General features: G+C 43.2%; 1 protein-coding gene across 2 annotated transcripts in view; it reads left to right on the top strand.

Annotated features, from left to right (window-relative positions):
• TMEM120B (transmembrane protein 120B) overlaps positions 1 to 22,344 on the top strand; it is a 119,859-nt gene that overhangs the window by 74,187 nt on the left and 23,328 nt on the right. The window contains exons 6-7 of one of the 2 annotated variants that reach the window (XM_086942990.1): positions 669 to 698; positions 2,895 to 2,984. In XM_086942990.1, the coding sequence (XP_086799116.1) occupies positions 669 to 698; positions 2,895 to 2,984 (120 nt within the window). The remainder of the gene's footprint in view (positions 1 to 668; positions 699 to 2,894; positions 2,985 to 22,344) is intronic. The other variant, XM_086942991.1, reaches the window with a different exon arrangement.

Genomic DNA, 22,344 nt, shown 5'->3' with positions numbered 1-22,344 from the left:
ATAAGGGGATGAAAACAGAAATGCACCGTTCTTCACACATGCTGGGGTTGGCCTACGCTAGAATGGGACTTGCAGGAAGTCTCCTGAGAACACGGAAAAACCACAGGCTGAACCATGAACTTCACAGCACCAACTGTACTTTCAGGGATCTGGGATGCAACAGACTTGATGAGATTTAAATAGACTGCTTGTAAATCAAGGACTTGCTGTGGCAAAAAGGAACAATCACAAAATGGACATGTAACTTGTACTGTTGCACTGCTGCCGAAAGGATGGTCTACTGAGGTTGTCGCAAAATATTTGAAAGAGTTTAGGGGAATGGATTAAACATAATGGCAAGTGCTAAAATAAGACTTAAAATAAGTTATCCCTTGGAGAAGTTATATAGACTACATGCAATACACGAGACCATGATTGTTTCCATGATCACAGTTTATTTTGAGAAATGGGGGTTCTTAGTTTAACACGAAACAGTAGCAGAAATAAGAGAGAGATGATGGACCATGTTATTTCTGTACAAATTATTTGTTTGATTGTATAAATGCTGCACTTTGCACACTTTCTGAAATTTGTAAACTGCCCATAAGTACATCCTGATTTTCTTGCTTGCATGGGCTGCCGTTGTCCCCTGATGGAGATGCCTTACTGTTTTTTTTTCATTGACCTAGAATCAACCCTTCAGTTGGTACCTTTACACGGTAATGACCCTGCTACCCTTATTTTTTGCGTTGTTCTTTCCCCTATTTGGCCTGGCATTAGCCAAGACCTTTTTGTTTTCCTTAAAAATTAATTCGAAACGTATATGTACGGTGAGGGGTTGTCAATCTGCCATCTTCTTTCATTTGTCAGTTGTACGGCCTTTCAGCCCATCACAACATACAGCATGGGCTAAAAGGCCATTGCCTCCCCTCACTGTCATGGACCACATCCTGCCTCTGCTTATCGGTGTTACGTTTAGTCTCCTTCAGTGACAATATATGTGGAGCGCACACAAGTGTATAAGGAAAAATTCCAAGCCACAGAAAGGTGAAGAAAACAAAGAAAAAAATGTTTTCTATAAAAAGAAGAACCCTCACTCACCACCTAGTGGTGACATGCTTCATCATTGGGTTTCCACTGGGGAGACCGAATGTCCCCCCAGTGTGCTACAACGCCTGTGTTACAGAGGAGCTGATTTTTGTTGATATGGTGTGGTGATTAGTGATAGTGTATGTGATTTAAAAGAAAATGCTTGTGTCCAATACAAATTTTAATAAGGGGCCAAACCGTTCCAGTTAAAAACAAGATTTTATGGACAATATAAAGTTTTAATTTTGAAACTCGTTGTCCTGTGATTCTAACAGTCAACATGTTTCTGCTATCAAGAGTACATTTTACTCGGCATTTGTCGGGTCAGAAATTGTGCACCTCCGGTGGTATGCGTGCGCTAAGACGCACCCTCCCGTGAGGCAAAGTGTTAAAAATAGTTAAACCCACTGACTTTCCGTGGGGGCTCTACCGGATATTCCCAGGGCCCACAATCGTAGCTGGTGAATTTAAACGCTATATGGGCTAGCGCAGCAGGGGTGTTCTTCACATCTCGCTACATTTGAGACGCGACGACTCCCCGCATAGAACCTAACTGTTGGCACTTCGGGCCGCAGCATTTTCTTTTAAATCACATACACTATCACTAATCACCACACCATATCACTAGAAAAACAACAAAAACCAGCTCCGCTGTAACAAAGGAGTTGTAGCACACTGGGGGGACATTCGGTCTCCCCAGTGGGAACCCAATGATGAAGCATGTCACCACTAGGTGGTGAGTGAGGGTTCTTCTTTTTAAAGAAAACATTTTTTCTTTGTTTTCTTCACCTTGCTGTGGCTTGGAATTTTACCTTATAAACTTGTGTGCGCTCCACATATATTGTCACTCTTTAGTTGTTGTTGTCTAGTATTGAGGGGTTGAGGAGTGACCCATAAGGAACCCTAACTCTCCTGTTTACATATAGTCTCCTTCAGTGCCATGGACTTGCGGTTCAATATGTAAAAAGGCAACAAAAACATATATTTATTGATATTTCTTTTTGCCGGAGCCGGATTCTCCTCAGACTGCTTCTGAGCTCATGCTCCTGTTAGTCGTATGCCACTTTCAGTGCGGCCGTGGCTAGCAGCCACCATCTTGGAAATGGTCTTCTTAAAACATTCCAAGCCATTGCATGAGTGCACAGATTCACATATGACTGTACAGTTTAATAAAAATGTATTACAAAAAATATTCTAGGTTGACAGCCTGTGGGTGCAAATGCATGTGAATTCACAGACATCCTTGGGCATTTTTTTAAAATTGTATTACAAAAGCCTTTTCAAGATGGCTGCCCGTGCATATGTGTACATATGCATGCAAGGGTGGCCTTGCTGCATGTTTTTGCTAGCTAGAGTGTAACAACATTTCAAGATGGCACTCTTGTTTCTCCATGCATACGCATATTTGGGCTACCATCTTAGAAAGGTAAAATATGGCAACGGAAATGATCATTGCCAAAGCCAATAGGTCCACGGTCATCGCAGTCCCATTGGCTTTGCCATTGCTTGTTCTACTAATGCTTTTACAATCGCACACTGCCCTCTAACCCTTTTGTCTTTAGTTTTTACCATTTCTTCTTACATAAGGGTAATGGAACTACCCTATTAAATAAAGACAGTGGCCAAAATCAGCAAGGACGTTTTCTCCTGACTGCTTTTGTTACTTGTGGGTGGGTAAGAATCAATTTCTAAGCTCAGCAAGTTAAAGCTTACAGTACCAGTACAAAAGCAAAAAAGCAGAGTACAAGATAGTGTATGTTCTGTATTTAATTGATTCCTTGTGAAAAAAATGTGTCTCATTCTGCAATTCACTGTTTTTCTTCCAGGGTCACAGATGAAGTCTTTAACTTCCTGCTGGTTTGGTATTACTGTACGTTGACAATAAGGGAGAGCATTCTCATCAGCAATGGCTCCAGGTAGCTAGTGTGTGCATGCGCATCCAAGAATCATGGGTTGTGTGGTTGGCTAAATAGATGCTTTGGTGAGTTCTCTAACCCGCCATGAGCATAATTTTCTTAGGCATTTTACCCAAACTAAAGAATGAGAAAGACGGTGGGATTTGCTTCATGCATCGAGTCACTCATGTAAATGTACCAGATAGCTTTCTTCTCTTCTCTCTCCTTCCCGTTTCCTCTCTTCTCCCTCTTTCTCACCCTCTCGGGTTCTGTTCTCTTCCTTTCTCATCCCTCCCCATGTCGTCCCCACACGGTTTGTTGTGCTCCCCATTGTTGTCTTCTGTACCCATGATTGATATACATGACATCATCACCTTTGTTATTTTTTTGGAGTTCATGATAGCAATAAAAATAACTACAACAAAAAAAGTGCGGCTGTGAGCCACTGTTGCAAAGTATTATTATTATTTTTTTTTAAAAGGAGTAATATCACACTTCAGATATCTACAATATTCACACATCACGATATTCAGTCAAAGGGGGATATCGGCAAGAGCTGCATAATTAGGTACTGGGGAACAAGGTATAAATGATGATTGATTGATTGATTCGAGTACCTGTCTCAGAGAAACATCCTGTGATTGTGGACAGGTCGCTTTATCTAACTGCACTTAAAAAATGTGTACCATAATTTGGTGCACATGTATACTGCTTTAATGCCCTTGGGCCAAGTCTGCATTAAATACAACTGTAAATTAAACCTCTAACAATGGGAAAATATTTTAGGAAGTCCATTTATATAATGAGGTGGAGTTCAGGGATTCTGTATTTTTTCCCCTTTAATTTTCATTTTCTTACATCTATCTTAAAGAGCCTAAAGATCGAGGTAGTTGGGCCATCAGCTCACAATTGGTACCCGTATGTTTGATCAGCTACAAATCATTTAGTTTGTGGTATCTACTAACATTTTTTGTTGGTGTTTTAAGGTTTTTGTCCTCTGCCTTTTACAGTGTCTGCTATGCTTGAGGGGATCTGTTTTGTGTAGTAGTGCCTTATACCCTTATTGATCCTAAATATGAGATATATCTGTGTTATGCAGTCTTTGTTTACTCCCACCTGTTTACTTTTTAGTGTTTTGACTTGCTCTCCCATCAACTAATATCTTTTTTTACATCGATGCTGTGAATTGTAAACGTAAACCAAAGTATATCCAGAACGGCCTGATCTATTTATACTTTCAGGAAAGCCAACTACGATAAATTTACGATGGAACTTGTTTCCATTGTGAAAATCTGGCTCCTGGGACTTAAGTTGTGCGCCTGTGTTTTAAGTCAATGTGTGTATAAACCTTTCATGGCATGTTTGCATCCCCCACCATCCCCATGTTCTCCTTTTTAACTCCCCACCTCTACCTAACTAGGCAACTGTGACTCCAGAAGCGACATTCCTGTGTTGTATATGTCCACAAAAGTAGAGTTTGGTCCCGAGGCTTAAAGAGAGGGGGTCACCCTGTGTAAGAAAAGAAAAGACAATCAGTATTTTACTAAGCCCTGCATCTCTAAGAATCACTAAATATAGATGTTCTAGAATGTCCCCTTGTTTGATGGCATCAACTGGGGTTTTGAGAAGTTTCTTTTGTAGGGATCAAGTTTCTTCTTGTATACGAGGGCGGTCCTGGTGACATAAAAGTGAGCAGGAAAAGCCTATTTGAGAAGGTTTGTCTTTAGGTTCAATTGACGGCTGATGTACTTATGCGATTCTTCAGGTTTGAGCTAGCCATGTTCCTGATCTGTATGCTGGGAACATTCTACACTAGCCTCTTTCTTTCAGTCTGTTTGCTCTGCCTGACTTTACAAAAACACCAGTGATGTGAGTGACTTTTGAAGAATCCAATGTATCTCAATTGCTTCAGATAAGTGACAAGAATACAACATATATTGTGACAGATAGTTGTGCTGGGCAAACTTGAGGAACTTAGCTTAGTCTTACTATTTTTTGCCCAGTGTTTACAACCTAAAGCAGGCTCACAATTCCCCCAAAATGGTAAAATATATAATTTGCACGTGTAAAATACAGCTGGATTTTTTAACCGCTACATAATAAGGGCACTGCTACTTGCAGATGAACAGACTGATTCTGCCTTCAATTTCCTTCACTCGTGCTTGAGCTGACCCACTGAGGTTTGCCTGTCAACTTCATATGTTTTGTTGCCTGCAGACTCTAGGCAGTGTTCCTTCTTTAAATTTATTTTGAATCATTTTAGTTTAGTGGTACCTGAATGCGCTATAAAGGATGGCGAAGTGTCACAGATGAGTATTGTATTAAGAATGCATAGGCAGTATGCAGTATCAGATTAGAGAACCGTTGTTCCTATCAAACTGTATCACTGCTGCAGCCTCCTTACTGACATTGTCAGATTTCTTGTCCATGTGTAGTATCTGTCTCTCTCGCTAGCAAAACACCCCTCCAAATTAAGGAAGAAAAAACACCATCTCAGTGCTCCAAAACTTGAATTTGTCGTTTATTGCACCACCAGCAGAGCTCCACATGGAAAAGTACATTGTGATATTAAATCCCTTTAGTTTATTTAATATGAGAAGGTCGTAGGACCCTTTTTTCTTTTCTGGTTCTATAATATAGAACTTGGCCTACTGTGACTTTACCTTATACTATAATTAGCTGCTTTGAGATCTAATGGTTACTCCATATGTTTCCACGGAAGGCTAAGGCATGCATCGTGGTGACATACAACACAGATAAAAAAAGGGGGGAATAGGAGGGATTAGCTAGGTTTGGCCTCCTATATTATACAGTACAACACAAAAAGTCCAGACGTGATGGAACATAGGAACAAAGCCGGCAAGTGATTATAGGACCACCCGATTTGGGTGTGCCTAAAATAAACGAAAAGAAAAATGTATTGTCTTGAGTCCCCTCACTCACCCAGGGTTGCCCCTAGGTGACATGCTTCATCATTGAGGCCATGAATTTTGTTTTCATTTTCACCTTAATTTAGGTTCATTCACCGGAGTGGTACACATGTGGCTGGTCCCCTTGTTGTCCTGAAGAAAAGGTGTAGAGGACACCTTGAAACATGTTGACGGATTACTAGGGACAATTAACCAAATAACAGTTAATTTTTCCTTTTAACCAACTCCTTTTTTATCCTACCAACTAGAAGCAGGAATAAATTATAGGCTTACTGGTTAGGTAATTTTAAAACTAGCACAATACACCACTCCCACCCTAACACTGCACTACACATAGATTCACAATCCAATGCTCCAACGTCTCCTTAGCAAGTCGCAGCACGCCCCAAGCAGTAGATGCTTGGGATGGCCCCAATGATAAAGCATTTCACCTAGGGGCAACCCTGGGTGAGTGAGGGGACTCAAAATAAATTTGTCTTTTCTTTTCTTTTAGGCACACCCAAATCGGGTGGTCATATAATCACTTGCTGGCTAGGTTCCTATGTTCCATCACGTATGTACTTTTTGTGTTGGACTTACAACACAGACCACTGTATACTGTAGAAATGACTGAGTCTGTATATTTTCTGTCTGACATGCTCTACAGTTTGTCAGGTTGTTTCTGGCCTACCATTTGCGTATGTTTTTTTTTTCAACCCGTGTGTCTATGGAGTGCCATGAATTTATGTTTGTGTAGCACATTGTAGTTATTGATCTCTGGCGTTTTGCCGGCTTCAAGTTACCTGGTTTCTTTGATCACTTTGTTTAAGTCAACCAGCCAACTTTCCTTCTGCGGACTGTTCTCCATACCAGACAGTTGTCTCCTTATTGCTAACTGGGAAAATCTTCTTAAATGTCTATTTATTGTCAGCTGAAGTGCCTTTTGCATTTCTTTAGCTAAGCAGGTTCATTTTGTGCATCGCTCTTGCAAAAGATCAGTTAAAAATGTACGGGCAGGATGAAGATTTCACTGACATAGCTTATAGCTGGGTGCATTGCTACTGTGGTCATGCGCGTTTCCTGAATAGATTTAGGTTGGTGATGGTGTGGCGGAGGAAGCTGTGTGGGACCCAGCTGTGGTGGTGACATATGCTCTGCCGTTGCAAGTCATGTATCAGCGGCTGCTGCTGTCAGCCGTTCCAGACTAATATTGTGCAACCTAATCAGTGAAGTGATGTTAGCCACCCCAAAAAAAGTAGACCGAAAGCCCACATCTTGAGTTTCATGTTATTAACTTTCTTTTCCTTTACACTTCTCCAACACGGTCTGTTGATTTTCCTGACCAATCATTGTCCTCTTTTCAGCCTGTCATGCTTGCTAACCCGTCTCGGTGTGTTTGATTGGTAGAGTGCTGGTTGCCTCCTGGTGATGCTGTATGCTCGTAGAGAAGAGCCCAGTGGGGCAGTCATGACATGAATTCTAGGGATTGAACTATGGTGTGACCAAAACTTCATGTAGTGGAAACCGTGGCTGTTTGTCCCTAGAGGCTCAAGTTCAGAGGTGTGTGCAGTGTAAGAACCTACAACCCGTCTTTTGCTGGAACCCAAACAGCTCTTGGACTCCCCAGGAGGAGGCCTTCTTTTGAAAAGGATTGGTTGTACCTGAAAAAAGTGAAGTACCAGAATAATGTGAAGGATGATTTTTGCTGCATCTTCTTACTCTTTAAGTCCTTTAAAAGCCACAGAATTACCCTTCTAGCCCACCTTAGGTGTGATGTCTGGCGACCCAAGTCTGCCTCTCACTCTGCTTGCACTATTTACACTTGTGGACCTTTTAAAGGCCAAACCACACAAGCTCAACAAAATTTCTTTTTAGCTGTAGAGTTGGCTGAAGTTCATTGCTGCTGTTGATTTTTATTCTATCTAGCAATCAACCATAGAAGTTTTTTTTGTTTTGATTAAAAGTGGGTAAATTTAATTGATTAAGATAACAGTGCACATTAGCATTTTTGCTCAGTTGTTGATGTGTAAACATAATACTTTTCTAATTGGCTCTACATTTTGAGGTATTCGCATCTCCAGGCGCTATAAGTAACAGATGTTGCAATTACTTAGTTTAATGCCATTCATTTTGCATGCCTCAAAATGGTATGAGAGAGATTCAAGTCAGTGCTGTTTAACTCGCTGAGCTATCTAGCCAACCCAGATGGGGATACGTCACCACAGCAGTGTTTCCATGTCATGCTCCTATTGTTCCTACTCTTCATGGTATTGTTCCTGTTGTTGTATATACGTTATCTATTTTCCCTGTTCTCGCAGTACAAATGTTCTTGTCATACTGTTTTCCTCCTATACGTTTTCTGTGGTCTTGTATGGTATGTAACTGTTACCACGGATTATTTAGCACGCAGTACCGTTACCGCAGATCCATTACCACGCAGGATCCATTACCACGGATACCTTTACCACGCATTTTTTTACAACGCAGGTACTATTACAACGCATACCATTACATCGTAAGTTTAGGTAAGTTTAAAGGTAAGTTTTGGGGTATTGGGTTTGGGTTTTGGGGTACAGGGGTATTTTTAGGTTTCAGGGCTGGGTTTGGGTTTTGGGGTACAGGGGTATTTTTAGGTTTTAGGGCTGGGTTTGGGTTTTGGGGTACAGGGGTATTTTTAGGTTTTAGGGCTGGGTATGGGTTTTGGGGTACAGGGGTATTTTTAGGTTTTAGGGCTGGGTATGGGTTTTGGGGTACAGGGGTATTTTTAGGTTTTATGGCTGGGTATGGGTTTTGGGGTACAGGGGTATTTTTATGTTTTAGGGCTGGGTATGGGTTTTGGGGTACAGGGGTATTTTTAGGTTTTAGGGCTGGGTATGGGTTTTGGGGTACAGGGGTATTTTTAGGCTTCAGGTTTGGGTTTTGGGGTACAGGGGTATTTGTAGGTTTTAGGGCTGGGTTTGGGTTTTGGGGTACAGGGCTATTTTTAGGTTTTAGGGCTGGGTATGGGTTTTGGGGTACAGGGGTATTTTTGTTTTAGGGCTGGGTATGGGTTTTGGGGTACAGGGGTATTTTTAGGTTTTAGGGCTGAGTATGGGTTTTGGGGTACAGGGGTATTTTTAGGTTTTAGGGCTGGGTATGGGTTTTGGGGTACAGGGGTATTTTTAGGTTTTAGGGCTGGGTATGGGTTTTGAGGTACAGGGGTATTTATAGGTTTTAGGGCTGGGTATGGGTTTTGGGGTACAGGGGTATTTTTAGGTTTTAGGGCTGGGTATGGGTTTTGGGGTACAGGGGTATTTTTAGGTTTTAGGGCTGGGTTTGGGTTTTGGGGTACAGGGGTATTTTTAGGTTTTAGGGCTGGGTATGGGTTTTGGGGTACAGGGGTATTTTTAGGTTTTAGGGCTGGGTATGGGTTTTGGGGTACAGGGGTATTTTTAGGTTTTAGGGCTGGGTATGGGTTTTGGGGTACAGGGGTATTTTTAGGTTTTAGGGCTGGGTATGGGTTTTGGGATACAGGGGTATTTTTAGGTTTTAGGGCTGGGTTTGGGTTTTGGGGTACAGGGGTATTTTTAATATATATTTACAAATATTACAATTAAAATTAATTTCATAAATATAATTATTTAATGATTAAATAATGAATAATTAAATTAAATATTACAAAAATAATTATTTAAAATATAATAATGAATAATTAAATAAAATATTACATAAATAATTTTTAAAAATATATTTATACTTACGTTGTAATGGTATGCGTTGTAATAGTATGTGCGTTGTAGTATATTGCGTTGTAAGGGAATCCGTTGTAACATGACCTGCGTTGTAAAAAATTCGTGGTAATGGTATGCGTGCTAAAAGTACGCGTGGTAACGTCATATATCCGTCTTGTATGGTCCAAGTGCTTCTGCACACACGGAAATAAACAAAAAGTGATATTAAAAGTTCACTTTTCACTCAGGTACACAATGACCCCCTATACACCATAATTAGGCACGCATTTTAATGGCACACTGGCATGGAAATGGCAGTGTCCTCTTTTTACACACTAAAGTACTTTTTGGGATCTTCTTTCTTGTGGCTTGTCTTCATGCCAGGTCTTCTGCTTCATTACCTTGGTGCTCTGGGCAGTGCCTGGCAGGCAGAAATCTGCCCTGCAACCTCTATCTGAACAGGACCATGGAGGTCTTCTGCACTGTAGGAAGAGATTAGCCCTTAGAGCCACTTCTTATGTGCGTTAGCCTGTCTGGTTGGTTGTCAAAGATTGAGTGTTGCAGGTCTGGCTGTGCTCTATGTAATTATGGGAGAAATGGCTGTCTTGCACAAAAGCAGGAAGAGGCAAGAAATATGTTGCTTGGCACTTTTGTGACTTTTCCTGGCCTCTCTTTTTGATATGTTACAGCAGCTGTTGCATGTGCTCCTTTCTGGGGGCTTAAGATAATCTTCAGAAACGAATGGTAGAAATCTAGAGCAAAGTGCTCGAAATGCAAATTCACTTAAGCTGCAAATGTTGCCCTATGGGAGCTGTAAATCCAATCCTTTGACAATCTGCTTCACCGCTGCCACCACTGTGCTATACAGCATATCCAATGCATAACCTCTGGATTTTGCCTTCTAATTATTGACAGAGTGAGGCAAACTCTGAGCTAAGCGGAAGGGGGGGGGGCAGTGGGGGGGGGGGGGGGGGGGAGTCCGGTAGCAAGTACCTGGTGCGATGGGATCAAATCATTCATACTGGTTTCTGACCACACTCCTGTGCGTCCCAAAATCTTCCGGCAAATTGAAACTAAGGGCCTGACGTATAAAACTTTTTTTTATGTTGTAAATTCTAGGAATTGCAAACTTCTAAGATTGGTGAACACCAATTCGTTGTTGTGGTGTACAAACGGTACTTTTTGGGTCAGCAGTCTTGTTGGCTTTTAATGGCCGTGCCTCTCTCCACTGCGAGTCGGGGTGCAATGTATCAGTGGTTTGAAACCCTAATTTTGGTTGCATGCCATTTATCTGTTAACAAGACCTTAAAGGGAGTGGTAAAGCATTCACAAAGTTGAACTTGTACCCAAGGTACAACGTCTCCTGTGCTCACCCCTACGCCTGCAACTGGCACGGACAAACAGTCGCCATAGAGATCTGCATTCCTATTCAAGGTCCTTCACCCAACGCATACTTAAATGCACTTGGTACACTCGGTAATCTTCAGAATCTGGGCCTGTGTTATGTTAAAGATATCCTGATTCTGTTGGAAGCAAATATACAACAAATTGTAACTCAATAATAGGCTAAAACAAAATTGTTCTACGTGGACCTAATCAATGGGATGGGAAGAAAATTGTACACATCTTAATTACAAGATGAAAACAAGTACACACCAATATTATGAATAGACTGGGTCTATTTTTTTAAACACAATATCATGAATCACAGGAGTGTGTCCCTAATGGCGAGTTATAACAGTGCAGTGCTTGTGAAGCGGCCATAGGACAAAAGACAGTCCGGGAAACAAACAAAAGCTTGGTATACATTGATGATAACTAAATGTACATTGGCAAGCATTAACTCAATGTTTGTGGCCATTCATCATTGTAATTAATCAAACATTAAAGTATTTAGATGTCAACGTTTTGACTCACTTAAAGAGGGTTTAGGATCAAGGCTTCATCAGTACAAAAGGAATTGCTGCACCCTATTTAAAAGAAAGGTGTGATGAGTGGTGTATTTATAAGGTGGTAGACACAGACTATCAATGTACATACTATAAAGATCCAAGGAGGCAGGTAGATGAATTAAATAGGTGATTTAATTCTTAGTACAATTGAAGCACAGCACATCAGTCAAGGATACAAACATCTATGAAGATACAGTTGGCATGGAATCTGGAACCCAAGATGTATGATGCAAGCACGCATCATACATTCCAGGAACCAGAACCACACAGGGAAAAGCAAGGGGAGGAAAATGGCATAGGGATTTAAACAGGATACAGCATATAAATATAAACAGGATACAACACATCATACCCCTTAAAAAAAATAAAGCGGAGTAAAACATTGCAATGACAAAGGCACTAAACCAAATATCTAGAAGGAACATTTCTTTGTCTATTGCAAGTTTTAACTCTAGAAGCAACAGAAGATTCATTGTGAACAACGTCAGATCTACCAACACTAAGATCAGAAGAGGAAGAAGAAGAGCTGCGAAACTCTTCCACATTGACATACTTGGCAACCCTCCGGACATTCCAGACTCTACCATCCTGCGTGACTACACTGTTTTTAAAGACCTTGACAATTTTGATGGGAGGAAAAAACTTAGAAAAACCCTTAACAAGGAAACCAGGTTTTTTAATACGCACCCATTCCCCCACAACAAAATCATTATCTCTGGTCTTCATTTTAGAATCAAATAAGGTTTTCATGTGCAGTTGTTTGTCTTCAACACGTTTGGCTACACCAGCAAGGTCCACAACAGAATCATTTATATCCAGTTTCTTAATCCACCAGGGACAAATGTGAGAAGGAGGTTCTCTTCCTTTAAGGAGTTTGAAGGGACTAACGCCAGTGACAGAATGAGGTGTGATGCGATATGCCCACAACCTCTTCCTCACAACATCTAGCCATCCGTCATCAGAAACTTGCACACCATTTAAACAATCCTTCAGGACACGATTAAATCGTTCGACCTGACCGTTTTCCCTAGGTTCATACAAAGAGGTGGTGTAATGCTTAATACCACAACTACTAAGGAATTTCTCAAAATCAGCCGAAATAAACTGAGCACCATTGTCAGTAACCCAAGTCTCAGGGTACCCTTCCCTTGCAAACACTTCTTTAAGGAACAGGATAATAGAGAGGGAAAATACCGTGCTAACGAACTTTACCTCAGGCCACTTGGAGTGGTAGTCCACAAGTACTAAAGCATAACGAGCATTGTATGGCAACTGTTTGAATGGGCCAGAAATATCTAAACCAACTTTCTGCCAGGGAAAGTTAGGCCAAGGTACAGGCTTAAGAGGAGCTGAGGTCAAATGAAGCATCTTATCACTGTTGACACAGTGAGGACAATCTCTTACGAGCCTATCTACCATTTTATCTACCCCTGGCCACCAAAAACTTTCCCTAATAAGGCGTTTCATTGACGACATGCCAATGTGACTCTGATGGGCAAGAAGTAAAATTCTCCTTTGCAAAGATTGGGGCGGGATTAACTTGCCAGCTTTGAAAAGCAGACCAGAAAATTCTTCAACTTCAGATGAAACCTGACAAAAAGGGGCTACCTCTGGTGAACTACTCTTAGAGGATGGCCAACCATTCCTTACAAAATCAAAAAGTTGCTGACAAATAACATCCTTACCAAGTTCAGTAAACCACTCTTCTTCAGATAAAGAAATAAACTCCTTGGAGACACAATCCCCAACAGAAGCGACAACATCAATTTCGTTATCCACTGTGGGAGAATCCTCACAAGGAAACCTGGAAAGAAAATCCGCAGTAACATTGCATTTACCAGGAACATATACAATCTCAAAATCATACTCTTGGAGACGTGATGACAAACGAGCTATACGTGCTGTGGAATTCCATCCACCACCTGGAGACAAAATCCCAACCAAAGGTTTGTGATCCGTCCGTAGTACGAACCGATTACCCCACACATAATTCCTGAAATGTTCGACAGCCCATATACAGGCAAGAAGCTCCTTTTCAATGACAGAATACCTTCTCTCTGTAGGAGACAAAGTCCTAGAGGAGAAGGCAACACACCACTCATCCTTGCCAGACGATTGACTTAGCACACTACCAATGCCATAAAGGCTAGCATCGACTGTGATGATGCATTTTTTGTTAACACAGAAGGACTTTAGAGTAGGAGCGTTAACAATTTCCTCCTTGATTTGCTTAAAAGCCTGTTCTTGTTTTTCAGTCCAAATAAATTGGACAGACGGCGTATAAAATATAGTAAATTACCAGGAATGGTCGTTTAATAACCTTCGGCGTGCGTTATGAATTGCTCGGCGTCTTCGGAAACACTGTGTGTCCGGTTGCTATGGGTACGCAAAATGGCGCTTGCACGCACGACGCGATGACAGAGGTGCGTCTTAAGTCGTCATTGCGTATCGACGCGTGGACACAACACACGTCAGTCGAAGTCTCGGGCTGACACAGTCTCGCGCGTGGTATGCGCAATCCACATAGAAATCAAAAAACAGCCCAAAAATCAATAAGTCAAGAAAGCAGCATTACCCATACGTCGGAGTAGGATCACTCGAACAGTCCAAATGGGCGCCACAAACCAAGGTAGGAGCGATGCCTTCTTCGTGGTACTTCAGTTTTATTTTTTCCGTTGGTGAAATGCCGAAGGTTGTAGAGGATGGTAACTCTTGACACGTTGGTCGTAAATCTTCTTAAATACGACGTTATTGATCCGAACGATATCCTCGTTGAAGGAGAAGTGAAAAAAAAATAGATTTACTTTTTTTTTTAAAAAAAAAACGCCAGGTTCGAAATAAAAATCTTCAAATTTCTGCTCCTGTGCTTCTGGGATGGTGGCAGAATTTGTAAGATGTACCTCGTCGCCAATATAAAGATCCAAGGAGGCAGGTAGATGAATTAAATAGGTGATTTAATTCTTAGTACAATTGAAGCACAGCACATCAGTCAAGGATACAAACATCTATGAAGATACAGTTGGCATGGAATCTGGAACCCAAGATGTATGATGCAAGCACGCATCATACATTCCAGGAACCAGAACCACACAGGGAAAAGCAAGGGGAGGAAAATGGCATAGGGATTTAAACAGGATACAGCATATAAATATAAACAGGATACAACACATACGTTTTAACACTTAGCCTAATTTGCTTAGAGAATGAGGCATACCATGTCATCAAAAAAAGGGGGCAAATAATATCCTCTATGGCAAGGGACCAAGCAATGTTGTCCTACAAGGTATTCAAAGACCATCATCACTTATTGATTAAACAGGACAACTCTGTGGCACTGGTATTCATGGGGAATTACTCACTAACAAATAGGTACGTTTCTGGGCAGTCGACCTCCATGATTTTCTATGGACATTAGAAAATAACTCACAAACCTACTGTCGTGCCGTAAAGAAAACTGACCGGACTAAGAGAGGGCTGGTGTCCCACTACTGCACATCATGGCGGCGTACTGTGTCATAGTACACCAGGAACGTTCCAAATTCATATATTAAGGGGCGTATCTGCTTTACTGAAAGCTATAGGGGGAAAAAAGGTTGCTGTCCATCATACGCCATTGCTCCATTCAGATAGTGACTAGAATCCCAGAGGCTCCTGCCTCATACATATTAATTAGGCTGGAGTTTTTACAACTATGCATGAGTATTTTGCACTGCTGCATGCAAGTACAACATTACCAGTGCAACAGGAAAGGTCAGGTCGCAAACCAGTTGCCATGCAAACAAACTGAACAGATTGTAATATAAAGATCTGAAAGAGACATGTTAGTGATAGATTCCTTACCTTAGAATATCCCCAGGCGTCAGACTGGATCCGGAAAGTTTTTCGTCAGTAGTACCCCTGCGCGTCAGAAGGTGGCGTTGTGCGGCTCCGCGTCCATCACTGGCGTTGTATGTGCCGAGATGATGTCACTGAGACTACTTAGGCACCACCCATGCGCTCTGACGTCAATTCTTTTTTTTTTTTTCGCGCCAGCAAGCGCAGATCCGGTTAGAGCACATACCCTAGTCACTTTTGTCTCTGCTTCTCTTTTGAGTTTTTTACTTCTGGTGCCACCTAGGGATGCCTGGGTGAGTGAGGGGACTCAAAAGAAATATTTCTTTTCTTTTAGGCACACCCAAATCGGGTGGTCCTATAATCACTTGCTGGCTAGGTTCCTATGTTCCATCACGTCTGGACTTTTTGTGTTGGACTTACAACACAGACCACAGTATACTGTAGAAATGACTGAGTCTGTATATTTTCTGTCTGACATGCTCTACAGTTTGCCAGGTTGTTTCTGGCCTACCATGTGCGTATTTGTTTTTTTTTTCAACCCGTGTGTCTATGGAGTGCAGTGAATTTATGATTGTGTAGCCATTGTAGTTATTGATCTCTGGTGTTTTGCCGGCGTCAAGTTACCTGGTTTCTTTGATCACTTTCTTTAAGTCAACCAGCCAACTTTCCTTCTGCGGACTGTTCTCCATACCAGACAGTTGTAACCTTTGTCTCCTTATAGCTAACTGGGATAATCTTCTTAAATGTCTATTTATTGTCAGCTGAAGTGCCTTTTGCATTTCTTTAGCTAAGCAGGTTCATTTTGTGCATCGCTCTTGCAAAAGATCAGTTAAAAACGTACGGGCAAGATGAAGTTTTCACTGACCTAGCTTATAGCTGGGTGCATTGCTACTGTGGTCATGAGCGTTTCCGGAATAGATTTAGCTTGGTGATGGTGTGACGGAGGAAGCTGTGTGGGACCCAGCTGTGGTGGTGACATATGCTCTGCCGTTGCAAGTCATGTATCAGCGGCTGCTGCTGTCAGCCCTTCCAGACTAATATTGTGCAACCTAATCACTGAAGTGATGTTAGCCACCTCTAAAAAAGGAGACCGAAAGCCCACATCTTGAGTTTCATGTTATTAACTTTCTTTTCCTTTACACTTTTCCAACACAGTCTGTTGATTTTCCTGACCAATCATTGTCCTCTTTTCAGCCTGTCATGCTTGCTAACCCGTCTCGGTGTGTTTGATTGGTAGAGTGCTGGTTGCCTCCTGGTGATGCTGTATGCTCGTAGAGAAGAGCCCAGTGGGGCAGTCATGACATGAATTCTAGGGATTGAACTATGGTGTGACCAAAACTTCATGTAGTGGAAACCGTGGCTGTTTGTCCCTAGAGGCTCAAGTTCAGAGGTGTGTGCAGTGTAAGAACCTACAACCCGTCTTTTGCTGGAACCCAAACAGCTCTTGGACTCCCCAGGAGGAGGCCTTCTTTTGAAAAGGATTGGTTGTACCTGAAAAAAGTGAAGTACCAGAATAATGTGAAGGATGGTTTTTGCTGCATCTACTTACTCGTTAAGTCCTTTAAAAGCCACAGAATTACCCTTCTAGCCCACCTTAGGTGTGATGTCTGGCGACCCAAGTCTGCCTCTCACTCTGCTTGCACTATTTACACTTGTGGACCTTTTAAAGGCCAAACCACACAAGCTCAACAAAATGTCTTTTTAGCTGTAGAGTTGGCTGAAGTTCATTGCTGCTGTTGATTTTTATTCTATCTAGCAATCAACCATAGAAGTTTTTTTTGTTTTGATTAAAAGTGGGTTAATGTAATTGATTAAGATAACAGTGCACATTAGCATTTTTGCTCAGTTGTTGATGTATAAACATAATACTTTTCTAGTTGGCTCTACATTTTGAGGTATTCGCATCTCCAGGCGCTATAAGTAACAGATGCTGCAATTACTTAGTTTAATGCCATTCATTTTGCATGCCTCAAAATGGTATGAGAGAGATTCAAGTCAGTGCTGTTTAACTCGCTGAGCTATCTAGCCAACCCAGATGGGGATACGTCACCACAGCAGTGTTTCCATGTCATGCTCAAATTGGTCCTACTCTTCACGGTATTTTTCCTGTTGTTGTATATACGTAATCTATTTTCCCTGTTCTCGCAGTACAAATGTCCTTGTTATACTGTTTTCCTCCTCCTATACGTTTTATGTGGTCTTGTATGTTCCAAGTGCTTCTGCACACACGGAAATAAACAAAAAGTGATATGAAAAGTTCACTTTTCACTCAGGTACACAATGACCCCCTATACACCATAATTAGGCACGCATTTTAATGGCACACTGGCATGGAAATGGCAGTGTCCTCTTTTTACACACTAAAGTACTTTTTGGGATCTTCTTTCTTGTGGCTTGTCATCATGCCAGGTCTTCTGCTTCATTACCTTGGTGCTCTGGGCAGTGCCAGGCAGGCAGAAATCTGCACTGCAACCTCCATCTGAACAGGACCATGGAGGTCTTCTGCACTGTAGGAAGCGATTAGCCCTTAGAGCCACTTCTTATGTGCGTCAGCCTGTCTGGTTGGTTGTCATCGATTGAGTGTTGCAGGTCTGGCTGTACTCTATGTAATTATGGGAGAAATGGCTGTCTTGCACAAAAGCAGGAAGAGGCAAGAAATATGTGGCTTGGCACTTTTGTGACTTTTCCTGTCCTCTCTTTTTGATATGTTACAGCAGCTGTTGCATGTGCTCCTTTCTGGGGCTTAAGATAATCTTCAGAAACTAATGGTAGAAATCTAGAGCAAAGTGCTTGAAATGCATATTCACTTAAGCTGCAAATTTTGCCCTATTGGAGCTGTAAATCCAATCCTTTGACAATCTGCTACACTGCTGCCACCACTGTGCTATACAGCATATCGAATGCATAACCTCTGGATTTTGCCCTCTAATTATTGACAGAGTGAGGCAAACGCTGAGCTAAGCGGTAGGGAAGGGGGGTCCGGTATCAAGTACCTGGTGCGATGGGATCAAATCATTCATACTGGTCTCTGACCACACTCCTGTGCGTCCCAAAATCTTCCTGCAAATTGAAACTAAGGGCCTGACGTATAAAACTTTTTTTATGTTGTAAATTCTAGGATTTGCAAACTTCTAAGATTAGTGAACACCAATTTGTGTGTTGTGGTGTACAAACGGTACTTTTTGGGTCAGCAGTCTTGTTGGCTGCCACAGTACACCTTGCAATCCATACTGAATTGCAAATCCATAGTGGCTTTTAATGGCCGTGCCTCTCTCCACTGCGAGTCGGGGTGCAATGTATCAGTGGTTTGAAAGCTTAATTTTGGTTGCATGCCATTTATCTGTTAACAAGACCTTAAAGGGAGTGGTAAAGCATTCACAAAGTTGAATTTGTACCCAAGGTATAGCTTCTCCTGTGCTCACCCCTACGCATACAACTGGCACGGACAAACAGTCGCCATAGAGATCTGCATTCCTATTCAAGGTCCTTCACACAACGCATACTTAAATGCACTTGGTACACTCGGTAATCTTCAGAATCTGGGCTTGTGTTATATTAAAGATATCCTGATTCTGTTGGAAGCAAATATACAACACATTGTAACTCAATAATAGGGTAAAACAAAATTGTCCTACGTGGACCTAATCAATGGGATGTGAAGAAAATTGTACACATCTTAATTACAAGATGAAAACAAGTACACACCAATATTATGAATAGACTGGGTCGATTTTTTTAAACACAATATCATGAATCACAGGAGTGTGTCCCTAATGGCGAGTTATAACAGTGCAGTGCTTGTGAAGCGGCCATAGGACAAAAGACAGTCCGGGAAACAAACAAAAGCTTGGTATACATTGATGATAACTAAATGTACATTGGCAAGCATTAACTCAATGTTTGTGGCCATTCATCATTGTAATTAATCAAACATTAAAGTATTTAGATGTCAACGTTTTGACTCACTTAAAGAGGGTTTAGGATCAAGGCTTCATCAGTACAAAAGGAATTGCTGCACCCTATTTAAAAGAAAGGTGTGATGAGTGGTGTATCCATAAGGTGGTAGACACAGACTATCAATGTACATACGTTTTAACACTTAGCCTAATTTGCTTAGAGAATGAGGCATACCATGTCATCAAAAAAAGGGGGCAAATAATATCCTCTATGGCAAGGGACCAATCAATGTTGTCCTACAAGGTATTCAAAGACCATCATCACTTATTGATTAAACAGGACAACTCTGTGGCACTGGTATTCATGGTGAATTACTCACTAACAAATAGGTACGTTTCTGGGCTGTCGACCTCCATGATTTTCTATGGACATTAGAAAATAACTCACAAGCCAATGCCGTGCAGTAAAGAAAACTGACCTGACTAAGAGAGGGCTGGTGTCCCACTACTGCACATCATGGCGGCGTATTGTCGTAGTACACCAGGAAGGCTCCAAATTCATATATTAAGGGGCGTATCAGCTTTACTGAAAGCTATACGGGGAAAAAGGTTGCTGTCCATCATACTCCATTGCTCCATTCAGATATTGACAAGAAATCCCAGAGGCTCCTGCCTCATACATATTAATTAGGCTGGAGTTTTTACGACTATGCAGGAGTATTTTGCACTGCTGCATGCAAGTACAACATTACCAGTGCAACAGGAAAGGTCAGGTCGCAAACCAGTTGCCATGCAAACAAACTGAAGAGATTGTAATATAAAGATCTGAAAGAGACACGTTAGTGATAGATTCCTTACCTTAGAATATCCCCAGGTGTCAGACTGGATCCGGAAAGTTTTTTGTCAGTAGTACCCCTGCGCGTCAGAAGATGGCGTTGTGCGTCTCCGCGTCCATCCCTGGCGTCGTATGGGCCGAGATGATGTCGCGGAGACTATTTAGGCACCACCCATGCTCTCTGAGGTCAGTTCTTTTTTTTTCTTTTCGCGCTAGCAAGCCCAGATCCGGTTAGAGCACGTACCCTAGTCACTTTTGTCTCTGCTTCTCTTTTGAGTCTTTTACTTCTGGTGCCACCTAGGGATGCCTGGGTTTAAATCCTGCGGGGCCTGTCGCTGTACGATGTCCGTAGCCGACCCCATGGCATCTGTCTCTACTGTCTGAAGCGTGACCATGACTCCGGTCATGTTCCAACTGTCTGGCCATGGCTCCGAAGGCTTTGCGGGAGCGGTCCCGTAAAGTGCTGGAGGTCCGGCAGTCGTCTCCGCGTCGTTTGAGGTCCAGGGGTAAATTGAGGGACCGACCACGGAGCCATCTTCATCGCTCCTCAGGGTCAAAGTCCTCACAATCGGAATCAGGTAAGAAACGTCATAAGAAGAAGTGGAAGAAGTGTTTACGGTCTCAGATGTCCCCCCGTCGGTCTCCAGACGAGGGGGCCGGAGGTACCTCTCCCGCGGCTCAGTTGGAGCCTGTGAGTCCAGCGGCCTACCCACCTTATCCGGGTCTGTTGGCGACTCCGGCCCAGGTGCAAGGTTTTCTTGCTGCCATGGACTGCCTTTTCAGGCCTCTGACTCCTGCCGGCGTGCCTTCGGGCCCTGCGATCCCACCTGAGGGGCCTCCCTTGCCGCCGGCTCCGCTACCGGCGCCGAGAGGTCCTTCGCCGGTGGCTCTGTCCCCGGCGCCTCCGCAGCTCCATTCCCGGCGCCGCAATGGGTCCGTTCGTCCCACCTCCGCCCTTGCCCGGGTTTGCAGACAATTTTGTTCCAGGTTGGGACCCTAATTGGGACATGGATTCGGATCCGCGCCGTTCCCGGCGCCGTTGGATCATTGATATTCCCCTGTCCCTCCCTTGCCGCTGCAGCCTGTGCCACAGGCTGTGGAGGAGGGGGACGACTGGGAGGGGTCCGAGGACCCTCTTGCACGGCAGTGCGAGTCTGAGCAGGAGAGGGCGGAAGAGTCGGAGGATGCAGGTGGCCTTGACCTCTCCTCTGAGCCTGGTTTTCTTTCTCCTCCTGATGTAGCCATGGCGGAGGGCACCACATACACTGTGGTGCTCCGTAGAGCAGCTGAGGCCCTTGACCTTGCTCTGCCTATGGTGACTCTCAAAACTAACCTTCTCACTATAGTCCTTCAGCCGGTGACAAGCTCTAGGGAGCCTCTGCTACCGTTCAATGAGGCGTTAACTGATGTGTTAATGGGCACCTGGTCTAGACCAGCTGTGGATACGAACGTGGCCAGGCGTCATCGCCCCGCACTGGGTGACCCTGTCTTTTTAACGACTCACCCAACCCTGGCGAGTCTGGTCATCCAAGCCTCCACTCTCCAAAGCGCATTCCCTACTGCCCCGCCGGATAAGGAATCTAAAAATCTGGTACAGTTTGGCAAGAAGCTTGGGGCTGCGGTCGGTGACACTGCATGTCTCTTGGGCCGTTACTCTCACGCTGTGTGGGACACTGTGGCGCAGTCGTGCCTCAGTGTCCGGAGGAAGTTCGGGCGGTGCTTTCCCAGGCTGTGGCTGAGGGGAAAGATACCACAAAGTTCTCCATCCGGTGTGGACTGGACACCGCGGACTCACTGGACAGGACAATTTCCACCACAGTGGCCCTCCATCGTCATGCCTGGTTACGATCCACAGGGTTCTCAGGGGATGTTCAGAGTTTCCTTCTGGACATGCCTTTTGATGGTACCCGCCTGTTTGGCAATAAGGCAGATATTGCGCTGGAGCATTTTAACCCCTTCGATGCTTGTGACAGAGCCATTCCGTCATCTGTCACGGTTGGGCTGTGCTGATGACAGAATGGTTCTGTCACAACCACACCCATTTACATAGGGGCCCAGCACAGCAGGATAATCTCCCTAGCAGCCAAGGTGTTAAGGACTCCCGGGCTACGGCCAAGCCCTTGGGTCTCTCCACCACGCGCCCGGCCACGTCTGCTTTTCGTTCCTTTCGTGGCCATGGAAGGGGCGCACCGACACGTTCGTTCAGCCAGAAGCCTGCGCAGAACCAATCTCAGCGCAGATGTGG

This window comes from Lissotriton vulgaris, chromosome 11 (genome assembly GCF_964263255.1).
Source record: "Lissotriton vulgaris chromosome 11, aLisVul1.2, whole genome shotgun sequence".
Taxonomy (NCBI): domain Eukaryota; kingdom Metazoa; phylum Chordata; class Amphibia; order Caudata; family Salamandridae; genus Lissotriton; species Lissotriton vulgaris.
Note: the sequence above shows the minus strand (reverse complement) of the source record. Positions and strands in the feature narration are given on the sequence as shown.